General features: G+C 47.5%; 1 protein-coding gene across 1 annotated transcript in view; it reads left to right on the top strand.

The window, feature by feature from the left end:
• Window positions 1-11,794, top strand: part of sgip1b (SH3GL interacting endocytic adaptor 1b) — a gene marked incomplete at its 5' end in the record, with an annotated part of 23,001 nt that extends 11,207 nt beyond the window's left edge. The window contains 22 exons of the mRNA XM_080010446.1: window positions 1,086-1,149; window positions 1,345-1,384; window positions 1,705-1,761; window positions 2,075-2,132; window positions 3,026-3,198; window positions 3,921-3,932; window positions 4,143-4,167; window positions 4,282-4,345; window positions 4,868-4,938; window positions 5,305-5,379; window positions 5,498-5,566; window positions 5,655-6,443; window positions 7,513-7,634; window positions 8,109-8,259; window positions 8,577-8,633; window positions 9,020-9,131; window positions 9,539-9,694; window positions 10,153-10,276; window positions 10,378-10,580; window positions 10,736-10,800; window positions 11,055-11,219; window positions 11,718-11,794. Coding sequence (XP_079866572.1) covers window positions 1,086-1,149; window positions 1,345-1,384; window positions 1,705-1,761; window positions 2,075-2,132; window positions 3,026-3,198; window positions 3,921-3,932; window positions 4,143-4,167; window positions 4,282-4,345; window positions 4,868-4,938; window positions 5,305-5,379; window positions 5,498-5,566; window positions 5,655-6,443; window positions 7,513-7,634; window positions 8,109-8,259; window positions 8,577-8,633; window positions 9,020-9,131; window positions 9,539-9,694; window positions 10,153-10,276; window positions 10,378-10,580; window positions 10,736-10,800; window positions 11,055-11,219; window positions 11,718-11,740 — 2,675 coding nt within the window. The 3' untranslated portion in view covers window positions 11,741-11,794. The remainder of the gene's footprint in view (window positions 1-1,085; window positions 1,150-1,344; window positions 1,385-1,704; window positions 1,762-2,074; window positions 2,133-3,025; window positions 3,199-3,920; window positions 3,933-4,142; window positions 4,168-4,281; window positions 4,346-4,867; window positions 4,939-5,304; window positions 5,380-5,497; window positions 5,567-5,654; window positions 6,444-7,512; window positions 7,635-8,108; window positions 8,260-8,576; window positions 8,634-9,019; window positions 9,132-9,538; window positions 9,695-10,152; window positions 10,277-10,377; window positions 10,581-10,735; window positions 10,801-11,054; window positions 11,220-11,717) is intronic.
• Window positions 11,795-12,282: the final 488 nt, after the last annotated feature.

Here is a 12,282-nt window from a genome sequence, read left to right as displayed (position 1 = left end):
CCGAGGCCTCCCCGCCGTCAAACCGTAGGGTCGGGCTTGCGCCAAACAAAATGCGCCCGCGCGTTCCCAACGAAAACTGGCCGGGGAGCAAAGGGGGGAGCCAGTGATTCTACGTGTATCTCCGTCCTTACCGGCGGACATCCCAGCGACTACACGTGTCCCGCGGGCACCCCAGAGGGTTTCCTCCGCCTGAGTGACCGGCGCTACGCCCGTCTTGGCCTCCCGTCTCCACATACTTTCGCACTCGGCGCCGAGAACCAGCAGCTCCCGCGCCGTGCTCTGTGTCATTTGGTGCCCCGATCGTCCCTGCTCCCCCACGCGGTATTTCCTTGAAATCACACAAACGTAATAATATGTTCTTTTACTTGTGTTTTTCAATCGAACGTTGATTTTGCCCCCCAAACCCTCCGAGGACCTCCACGCCGCTTTGCCCCTGAAGCCACAACTTGGGAGTTCTCGCGTTCCAACACGCGAAGCCCGAGGGCCACGTTGTCAGAGTCTGTATTTGTGTTCGTTTTTTCCCCTGAATCCAGATCCGCTCGGTGCCAAAAACATTGGACCCCTCCAGGGGCGTTTGGCGCCCGGTTGGGCATGGCCATTGTTGCAGGCCGCCCCCCGCCCCCCCAGGCTCTCCCCCGAATCCCGCTAATGAAGTGTTCAAATTGATCACCCTTGGCTTGCCGGCCCCCGCTTTTATTTCATACGTTGGGGACGGGTACACTTAAGATGATTGCCTCTGCATCCGTTTAATGTGCGGTAAAGTTGGCTCCGATCTGTCCGCGCTCTCAGGCTTTACAGCGGCGGCCCGTACGTCCAGAGACATTCCTTTCTTTGTGTGTTGATTTATGTTATTGTGTCTGTGAGGAATTGTTCTGTGGAGGTAACGTAAACTCCCTGCTCTGCATCTGCCTCCTTTTGACAGTGGATAGTACGTATCCAATACTACATCAACGGTGTCAAGACGAGTCAGCTGAACTGAGGGCACTTCTTTCCTCTCTCCTTTTCTCCCTCTCTCTTTCTTTTGCTCTCTCTCGCTCTCGCTCTCGCTCGCTCTCTACCTCGTTTTCCCTTTATCCTTGTGCTAGGATTGAAAAAACGAACCAGAAAGGCCTTGGGGTTACGGAAGAAGGACAAGGACACAGACTCCGCGTGAGTTTGCCCATGTGCACGCGAGGCTACAGTGTACTGTACATGAATAAAACTACGCTGCAACCCAACGACTGAACTCCTAGGAAATGCATTTGAAGACTTTGGCAGGAATTAAAAAAAACAAAACAATGCCACCGCAGCTCTCGCTGCCTGGCAATTTCCGAGGCTGATCCCGTCTTTGTTTTCCACACTTAGGAGTTCACCTGACAAAGAAGGAAGCGGAAAGAAAGGAAGTGTATGTACATTTTTTTTTTCTTTAAAGGAGTTGGTACTTGGGTTGTGTACTTTTGGTACTGTGCGCTGGCGTACTCTGTATGAGCAGCTTGTTGGCTCACCCTCAAATTTTACATTGTAGATCGACACATTGGAAATGTTGTGCTGCTGTGCGTTGTGTGTATGAGTGCGTCCCACAGTCAAGAACCATTCTCATGATGTCTCATAAACTGATTGTGGCTTGCATATTTGGCGTCGAGATCCCATAATGCTTCTTTGGCGAATAAGGAGTCTATATTGATACATGTCCGTCCTCTCATCACCTTCTCTCCATCTCAATAGAAAAAGTCCAACGGGGCACCCAATGGCTTCTACGGGGAGATTGACTGGGACAGATATGTAAGTATCCACAGTCCTCTCACCCCCCTGTTTTTACCCATCTTTGGTTCACCTCCTTCTGCGAGCTGTGAGAGAGGGAGAGAGAGAGAGAGAGAGAGAGAGAGCAGACGCTCCGCATTTGGTGATTCGACGACCCCTTTTTAAAAGGCTTCCCTCGTAACGCCTCGGTAATAGGTTCAGAAAGCGGGCGTGTCACCGGGCGTCTCCTCAGCCCGTCGATCGGAGGAGGAAGGATCTCAGCGCTGGTGTGTGTGTGACTTCGGGGCTGACGCCGTCCTCCGTCTCCCCCCTCCCCCCTCTCTCCGCTCCCCAGGCCTCCCCCGACGTGGACGACGAGGGCTTCAGCCTCAGACCGGGCGAGGAGGGAGGCGGTATCCTTTGAGGGCGGCGGGGCGGCGAGGAGCAGCGCCGGCGCTCTCCGGGCGGTGGCCTGCGCAGCTATTGACCCGTCGGACTGACTGACACGTTGGACGAGTGCTTCTCAACATTAAACAGGCAGAGTCAATGGACCCCCACCCCTCCACGCCCCTGTGGCGTAGGGAAGGGCGGGAAGTAGCGGGTGGGGGCAGGCTAGAGTAATGCATCATTTGGTGTCGGCTGGCCTCTTCGAAGATTTAGATCCAGCTCAGATAAAAGGAGGGAGTTTGGGTTACAGCAGGTGTAACGTTGCGCACAACCGGAGACGGAAGGCGAAACGCGACGTCCCGCGTCTGCGTCTGGTTGCCCGGGTGCGCGTTGCGCGTTCCTCGGAACATCTATTCATTTCAAATTGGGCACAAGAGAAGTTGAGTTGGTTTCTTTGGCAGAAAAAAAGTATGCCCAAGTTAAAGGACCGTATGGGTATCAAATGAATGGAAAATGGAATGGAGTGGAAATTCTGCCCTTTCAACTTAAAATGAACATTGTATTTGTTAATTTGATTCTGTTCATTTGATTCTGGTGCAAAATATTACTAAAATAAGTAACTTTGAAACTGAAAAATAAATATTCCGATTAGATATTAGTTCTGTGCGGGACCAGGAAAAGATTTTAAGATCGGTTTCTCGCTGTATCTTTTGAATTTTCCACAACCCCCAAAAAATAATTTATTAAAAAAAAAGATCAGTGTCAATGTAAAAGGAGTGTTCTGACTAATAAAACTAAATTTGACACCAGTACGGTCCTTTGATAACAACTCTTCCTTTTAAATTTTTTTTGATCATGTATTTTAGACATTCTCGTTTACACACCCAGATATTGATCCGCCTTGACAGGCGTTCACCAGCTTGCAAGGGAAAACAGTTTTTCTCCTCCAGCGACTCGGAGGATGAGGAGGACAGCAGGAGAAAGTTTAAAATCAAGATCAAGCCGCTGGTTTCAGACAGCGCCAAGTGCTCCACTCCCTCCATGGACGAGCTGAAGGCCTCGGTCGGAGGGTTGGCCTTGTCTCCTGCTCTGGTGAGCCCCAAACTCCCTGCTCTGCACAGCATGATAAAATTGTCCCTCGTCACGCATCGCAACCTGCAGAACCTGGCTCGTTTTGCCTCCTCTCCCTGTGAGTAACATCTGTCTCTCTCTCTCTCTCTTTCTCCCTTTTCCATTGAACTGTACCTCTCGTAGAAGAGAAGTCCGGTAAGGCGATGATCTTTCTGTCTTATTCTGTCTGACATGGCATGGTTTCACTGGGTAGCGGGGTCTTATACGTTTTCTTTTTCATGGTAGTTAAATAAATGACCTGATTACATTTTATGGAAATAACTCCCAACTAACCACCCCCCCCCCCCCCCTTTTTTTTTTTTTTTCCTACTCTTGTTTTTCTTTCCGTCCCAGCGGTCACTTAGACCTCCCCCACTTCCTTCCCTCGATGAACAAAAACTTTGAGTTAAAACTTTACTTTAACCGGTACAGCAAAGCCCCGGCTTTTACATAATGCGCAGCAACACTTGCTCCGGCGTGTCGGTTCGGCCGTGGTGGCGCAAACCCGAGCAGACGAGCGGGCGCCCAACGCCGGCGTTTTTGCGCCCGGGTGTTTTGGCCCGCGCTGCATTATGGGAGGCTTTTATCGGTCAAAGTAAAGAAACAAAAAGTGTGTGTGCCGTCTTAGTTGGTGTCCATTTGACTGATCCTGTCACTCACTCTCTGACCCAGGTCTGTTCTCTCTTCCTTTTTGCTGGTCTCAGAGACGCAGCCCGGTGAGTCTCTCACACCCCCTGCTGGTTACTTCTAAGGCTTGCAGCCCAAAACACCCAGTTTCCCACCGCTTGCACAATTTTGACGTTGTACGGCGCAAATCGGAGAAGTTTGGATTACACGCGACATCAAAATAATATGTACCTTTTTTTGGGTTGTATTTTTTGGAAAATTGCATGTTCATTTGGAATTTGTCTGGTTTTATTTTCCAGGGTCCGATAAAAAGAAACCTTTCGTGTAAGTATTGCCACCCGGGACCTGCTTTTAACGGGACTGTAACGTCAGTCGTCACCCGGTCAAATAGTGGGTGTGACGCAGTGCGTCAGGAAACCTCTGCTGTGTTCCTGACAGGTGAGGAAATCGCCAGACCCCGGCGCTCCACACCGGCACCGAGTCCCGCTCCGGAGACGCCGAGGTCAGAGTCATAGTTTGGTCCATAGTGGTGGATATGCCTCCTTTAAAACTCTGCGCTCTGCTTTGAGTGCGGCTGCAACGCTGCCACACAATATATATACTGTACGTCCCGTCGTTATTGCGGCCCACAGTACCGTTCAGTGTGTTCGGAAATTTGGCTCACTGATAGGGGTGGGTATGTTTGTATTAGATTTTGTTGTAAGAGCAATATTTTCAAGTAGGAGTACAAGTGCTTGTCCTCAGTATCCGACCAGTATCTGTGCAACCCTATCGAATATATTTGACATGCATTTTCGATGATGGTAGATAATTGTTCGCTCGTTTTTGTTAATTGCACGTGCTCTTTCCCATCCTGTCGTGCTAATAGAAAATCAGTATGCTCTTCCTCTCCTTGATTTAAGGGCGTTCTTGGAGAAATGACGACTAAAGAAGCAGATTTACCAGATCTCAAGTAAAAAAAAAAAAGCTGAGATTAGATTCTGGTGTGTTTTTTCCTTTAAAACGTCTATTTATCCCTTTCCAGCGACAGACTATCCCAGAAGGTTCCCGCCTTCTTTGGGCTTCCGTCAGAGACCAGCTACGCCAGATATGACGGTCTGTCGCCCATCTAATAATAGTTGTCAATTAAAATAATATATCGAAATGTTCTACGAGAGTGTGGTGGGGAATCTTGATGGGAGGGGGTTGATTTGTTATGATAACCTAGCTGTGGAGCTAAAGATGATGCTCTTGAAAACGTATAATTCTATGCTCGATTAAGGTGACCTCCTGTGTTGCACGTAACTAATAATTTCAACATTCATTTTCACATTTGACTGTTGACAGGGGTTTTTATCGGGCAGGTTTTATGATCATTGGGAGGCCTGGCCAATAACGGCTGGAAGGATCTTTGTCCGGTGTACTTTACTAAAGGTACATTCATTGTTTTTATTCTTTATGTCCCTTCCTTGTCCGACACAGTGGTCCCCGGTGACACATGGGTGGAGTCGAGACCACGGCCCGAATCCCCTTCGAACAGAGGCTTTCCCATGGGAGGTTAGCTGTCCGAAAAGCACCTCATGTTTCTGTGTTAGGAGATACACCTGGAGCAAATGTTTATATTTATAAATAGGCTGCATTGCTTAACTGTGTGTCTCTTGTGTTAACGTTGCAGCTCCACCTCCGCTTCCTCCGAAAAACATTCCATCGACGAGTCAATACGGCTACCCGTCGGACTCCTCTTGTGAGATTCTGTTGACGCAGGCACATCATGTCGCGGCTAAAACCCTTTATTCTTATAAGCTAAGTGCCCAACAAATGTTTGTTTGCAGTGGATCTACCCAATGGAAGAGTTTCCCGAAGTCCCGCCCCAATTTACCTGAACGTCCAATCCCTTGCCTCCTACGAAGACGTACCCGCTCCTTACTTGGATGAGGTCTTCGGCCCCGTGGACAGCCCCAGAGCCAGCGAGGACGTGGTCTCCCCAAGATGGGTCACCTTCAGCAGTGAACGACCTCCTCCACCAGACGAACCCGCACCGCCTCCCCCTCCGCCGGAGTCTCCTCCCCCTCCGCCGGAGTCTCCTCCCCCCGGCACACCCTCTTCGGCGCCATCCACCCCCTCCACCCCCTCCTCCGCAGGCCCTCCTCCGGACGAGCCGCCCCCTTCCCCTCCCCTGTTCTCCCCCGAGTCGTCTCCGGCTTCCACGCCCCCGGACTCGCCGTGCTCCAGTGTCCTGGGGCCTCCCCCGGACGAGCCCGCCCCTCCCCTGCCTCCCAACTTCTCCCCCTCCGACTTGCCACCGGTCTGCCTCGACGACGAGGCCTTTGACGAGGAGGTGCGCGAGCTGGCCCAGTTTGCCTCGTCACCTGCCCCCATCAGCCCCGTTCCCCCTCTGCCGGCAGAGCGGAGGTCGCCTCGGCCGGGGGTCCCGTCCCCCTTGGTCCTGGGGGGCGCCGGTGGAAAGAGGACCCCAGAGAGTCCGTATCTGAGGGACGACCTCCCGGACTCTGTCGGTTCCCCCAGAGAGCTGACCCCCACCTTCAAGGGCACCCCCCCGCCTCTCCCCCCGACCACCTACAGGTCCATCGTGTCTTCACCGGGGCCCTACTCAGGCAGCAGTGAGTATCCGAGAAGGTTTCACCTGTTTCCAATACGTTCCAGAGGGGACAATGTCTTAACTTTAATGTGGTTAGTTGTACGACGGTTTTGGTGTATAGGCTTGTTGCCAACAGCCTGTTCGGAACAACCTTGGGCCCCCAGTGATACACTTCTTAAAGCCCCGGCCAGCTGTTGCACAGAGCTGAGCGGCTCGCTGTTCGCTTGTTTATTCAAAGTTTATTAATATTACACGTGTCGCGTGTCCAAATTGAATGAAATTGCACCAAATTGGACGCTGCCCGTCCTTGGGTTCCTAGCAATACACGCGCCAAGTGTGAAGTGAATCAGATGAACGTTTTTCAAGATAATCGAAGGACATACAGACATTCCTTCCTTTATAGTTGGATGTCTTGTTTATTGTAAATTTATCTTTTGGCTTCACGGTTGATTTCATGTGTTATTTTATAGGACCGTATACTTCGTTTTTGGACATGACCTCTTATTTTTACTGGTCTTTTCAGGTCATTTTTTTTATTCTTATGCTTTTTTATTCATTTATCGTTCTGTTATTTTATGTTAGGTTACATTACAGTAAACTGTTAGGTTTATTGTATATTTTCCAAACGTTCCATATATTGCCATTTTCCTTTTCCATATTTTTATTTTATTTCTTTATTATTATTTTGCCTATTGCGTTGATGTGAGCTGCCTGGACATTGCAATTTCCCTTTGAGCATGAATAAAGTACCTTTCTATCTGTCTTTCTATCTGTCTTTCTATCCATCCATCCATCTATCCATCTATCCATCCATCCATCTATGGTATTTTACAAAATGTCACATGAAACCGTCTCAACTTCTTTAAATATAACGCTGAAGGGACTCATTATTTCACATATCTTTTGGGCAATGGAGCTAAAGTGTATTCTGAGCCAAACATTTTAATAAGCGGATAATGGAAATGTGAAAGCATCTTTGAAATAACATTAATTGTGAATGAGATACTGTAGGTATCATTGAATGGAGGTCACACGGTTTCCAATGTGACCGGCGTTGAATGCGGCGTTGACCTTTACTATATGTGCCACAGGCCCTTCTTCTCCAGCCCGTCCTGCTACGCCCCACTCGGGGGGCAGCCCCGTTCCTCCACCTCCTCCTCCCAGACCATCCTCTCGGCCAAAGCTGCCCCCGGGGAAGCCCATAGCAGACCTGGTACGGAGCCTGTTTTCTTCCTCGCACCTCTCCCCTCCTCAACCCTCACCCACAAAAAAAGGCAGAAGGTGTTGTCCCTGCTCCTGATGAGCTGGTAGACGCCGTGCATGGCTGCTTTGCTGCTGTTGTTGTTGTGCCGGTGTGTGAATGTGTGTATGCGCGGCTGAATGAAAGGCTTTAAAGTGCTTTGCCGTCATGCAGTATTTTTTTCTTTTCCTCTCCCAACCTCTCACTTCTTAATCCTCATGGTTGAGTTCTTTCACACACATTCTCAAACTTGCTTTCAACAGAGATACTCTTGTGCGACTTTCTCACTCAAGGTAGACACATTGATTTTAGTTGTATTCTGACTGTTTCCCTCTTATTTGGCTGGAATTGTCCATTCAGCCACACAGTCACACAATTCCAACGCACTGTGTTCTCAATCTGGTCGTTGGTCTCTGATTGTAATCCCCTCCTCCTCCTTCCCGCCAGACTCGGCCGTTCAGCCCCCCGGTTTCGGGCAGCCCCCCACCCTTCGCCCCTCTGGCCCGGGCAGAAAGCTCCTCCTCCATCTCCTCCATCACCTCGCTGAGCGCCGCCTCCACCCCCACCTTAGGGAGGGACCTCAACTTGTCCAACACAGGTACCAACACAAACTGATGTCAGTGGACCACCGAGAGCCAACTCACAAAGCATTTCATACACTACGCTCCGTGATCTCCCATGCAGTGCTCTGGCTCCTCAGTCTATCTGAACTTCCATCTTTGTTCTGTGTCATTGTCACAAACACATGACATGGGCCTTAAAAAATGCGCGGTGTGAAGGGTGATCTCTCGTGTATCGCCACATCATCATTTCTTTCCCTTACCCCTTTTTCTTCTCTTCACTCTCACCCCGACCCCGACCCCCCCCCCCCCCCCCCCCACACACCCCCGCCCAATCACCTCTCTGTTGGACCAGGGGGCCTGCAGCCCCTGGTGTGGTTTGACCACGGCAGGTTTTTTTTAGCGTTTGAAGGTGAGTCAAGCCGGAGCCATCTCTGTAGTGCCGCCAGCACACTTTCACCCCACCATAGCCCGTTCCGCGCACTCCTGAGCCCTTGCATAATTCCCACTCATCCCACAACCTGCGCATATTGTTTTTTTTAGATGGATAGAACAGTTATTTAGCATCTATATGGTTTATTCTCTTTGGTTGGACTACCTGCTGCCAACAATACGTGGATAATTATTTAGCCATCTATCTAAAATCAGCACACAAGAAAATTGTGTGTGTGTGTGTGTGTGTGTGTGTGTGTGTGTGTGTGTGTGTGTGTGTGTGTGTGTGTGTGTGTGTGTGTGTGTGTGTGTGTGTGTGTGTGTGTGTGTGTGTGTGTGTGTTTGCGTGTCTGTGCGATCCTCCAGGGTGCTCTAGAGGACCCAGTCCGCTCACCATGGGTCCCCAGGACACTCTGCCCGTGGCGGCCGCCTTCACTGAAACCATCAATGCCTACTTCAAAGGCGCCGACCCCAGCAAGTAAGCCGACATACTTTACCACAAACTAACCTCGGGGGTTACAAGCACAATTATTTATATTCATGCAAATATACAAAATAAGAAATAAGTAAGAAGCATGAGAAGTGCAATGGTGAAATTTCAAAAATGATTTTCTTCAAGAAGGTTCTATGTTTTTCTTGGGGATTAGGTCCAGGGGTTTGATTTCTATGTCAATTATGATTTTGTGAAGCCCATTGAGGCTGTACTGTGCATTGTGATTATATATAAATAACCTTGACGTGACTTGACTGATTGTGGCTTCCACATAGTCGTTTAGAACGGGGAATGATATTTAAAGCAACGTATGATAGAAACAGAGGCGGGGGAGACCTCAGTTCTAGTCAGAAAACTCACAGATCTCTGTCACTCGGCTCTTTGTTTCCCAGATGTGTGGTGAAGATCACGGGGGAAATGGTGCTGTCTTTCCCCTCAGGCATAACCAGACATTTCGCCAGCCAGTCCACTCAACCTGTCCTCAGCTTCAGCATCAGCAACTACGACCGGCTAGAGCAGGTCCTCCCCAACCCTCAGCTACTGAGCTGGTAGGAAGAAGTAAAGAAATCAAAATTCAAAAAAGCACATGCTCGCGAACACACAGACATGTAGAGAATTTATCATATTAATTAATAGTTATCCGTTTTGAATTAACTTTTTAATTGAATACAATTTCATATGAAATAAAACATATAAAAAAATGAAATAATAAATTAAATTCAATAAATATAATAACTTTAAATATGTCTGTTGTCTGTTTTTTTGTATATGTTAATATATTGGGCAGTCTCTTAATTTGATTTGGGATTAGACTCAATTTTACTTTATTGTCCCTCTGGGGAAATTACTATTACAATTATTGTTATTGACTTTTGACTTTTTCTATGTGTGTAAATTTGGCAGAAATGGCTGAAAGGAAAACTTTTCGGGGTTGTACTGTCATTTTGCTGCTGTTGCTTTTTGACATTTTGACTTTGTGTCCCTCCAAAACCCTGCAACGCTGCAGTGATTCCACGGCGGGCATCGGGGATTTCTGCGTGAACATGCAGAACCTGATGAGCCATTTAAAGAGAGTCGCTGAGCAGAAGCCCCAAGCAACGTACTACAATGTGGACATGATCAAATACCAGGTGGAGTACAATCACCGTATCTTTCCATCCATCTACCTATCTAACGTTTTGACATGACATATACTGTATATACGTATTTGCCCGTACTGTCTTCGCTCCAGGTTGCAGCAGTGGGGATTCAGTCCACTCCTCTGAACATCGCAGTGAGTTGGCGTGGCGACGTTCTGAGTACGGACCTTCGGATCGACTACAAATACAACACGGAGGCCATGGCAGCCCCCGTGCCGCTACACAACATCCACTTCCTGGCCCCTGTGGATGGGGGCGTGGCCAAACTCCAAGCCATGATCCCTCCTGCCACCTGGTGAGGACTCTGAAATTTGAAACCGAATCAAATTGGTTTTGCCGTTAATCTTATTATTATTATTTATTTATTTATTTTTATTTTATTTTATTTTTCAAATAAAATAACAAATGTAATTAAATTATAACAAATCTATGGCCAACTCTCTCGTACAGGAACCTTGATCAGCAGACGATACTGTGGCGGATACCCAGCTTATCTCAGAGGTCTGAAAATGGAGGTACATTCACGCTTTTTAAAAAATATATAAATTCTTCAATGTTTTGGTTATGGTCTGTTTTCTTGATTGCCTTATTGCCTTTTAAATGAGAAAATACACTGTTTTACATTTTCAACCCTGCACCCCACTTATTCTCACTACGGTTGTTTGTCTTCCGTGAATAATTGACTAATTTATGCCATAAATATAATTTTATTATTAAACTTGAAAGCGGAAAACAGCAAAGCGTCACAAACCGTATCTGCGTCCCGCAGGCGTCGGGGCGCTGCTGGGTCGGTTCCAGTTGGCGGAAGGTCCCAGCACACCGTCCCAGCTGGCGGTTCAGTTTGCCAGTGAGGGAAGCACCTTGTCGGGCTGTGACATCCATTTGGTGGGGAGCGGCTACAGACTCTCCCTGGTCAAGAAGAGATTTGTTGCAGGTCAGTGATGGAGCCTTTGAGTAGTGTTTGAGTAGTCTCATTTAGTCTGAACACTTGGGTCATTTTTAAATCTTCTTAATGAATTGAAAATAATAAACAATAATACGATTATGAATTCAATAATAATTATAATTCCTCCGCTCCCCTCTTCTCTAGAACCTCGACCCTTCCCTTTGGCTCCTTCCTTCAGTTAGAGTATTTTTCATTGCAGTTCTAAATATTTATGGTTGTGGTATAATGGTTCTAACCAGGGCCTTGAGGTGCTGGAAGTGCTTTAATTGAAGTACTGGAATACCTTGAAAATAGCCCCTTTTTTTGCCTTTAGTGCTTGAAAAGTCCTTGGAAAAAAACATGCTCGTTGAAAAAAATTGAAAATAAATGTTTTCCAGAATCGGGAAATGCCAGGGAAATTTATTCCAGCATGGTTGGACGCTTATAATAGTAGATGACCATGATGGGTTTTTTCTGCTTTAATTGGTGTCCTGTTCTGCTCCGCAGGTAAATATTTGGCTGATAATTAGAGGACTCAATTGTTGAGAATGGAACCAAGAGAATTTGGCTTATTATGACTGAAGACGAAAGACTTTCTATTCATCCCACGTTTAGTGCCCACAACCACAGGAGCTTTTGGAGGATTTTTCGGAAACCTTTTTTTCTTAAGAAGCAGCAGCAATGGATTAATGTCGGAATTGTACAATCAGATGATAATTACACACGCGCACACACACACACACACACACACACACACACACACACACACACCTTAGTTCCCTTGGTACACAAATGTGTTTTGTACTGTAAGAGGTCCAAACAACTTTGTTGATAAAATCTAAACACAGGTCCTTGTGGATTCATCCAGTGATCCAGCTTTAGATATTCTGAGTTTTATTTTATTTTCCATACAAATCCACTGTACAAGATGAAGTGAATAGATTTTATATATGATAATAAAATAGTCTAAAGCGAGATGGAAGTGATCAGACAAAAGGAACGTGTGTAGTTCTGAGAGTTGAGGTCATTTGAGGTTGAATGAATTATGAACTCCCTTCTGAAAATGTGATTC

The sequence above is a fragment of the Zeus faber genome, assembly GCF_960531495.2.
Source record: "Zeus faber genome assembly, chromosome: 12".
In the NCBI taxonomy this organism is placed as follows: Eukaryota; Metazoa; Chordata; class Actinopteri; order Zeiformes; family Zeidae; genus Zeus; species Zeus faber.
This window is presented reverse-complemented; position numbering and strand designations above follow the sequence as displayed.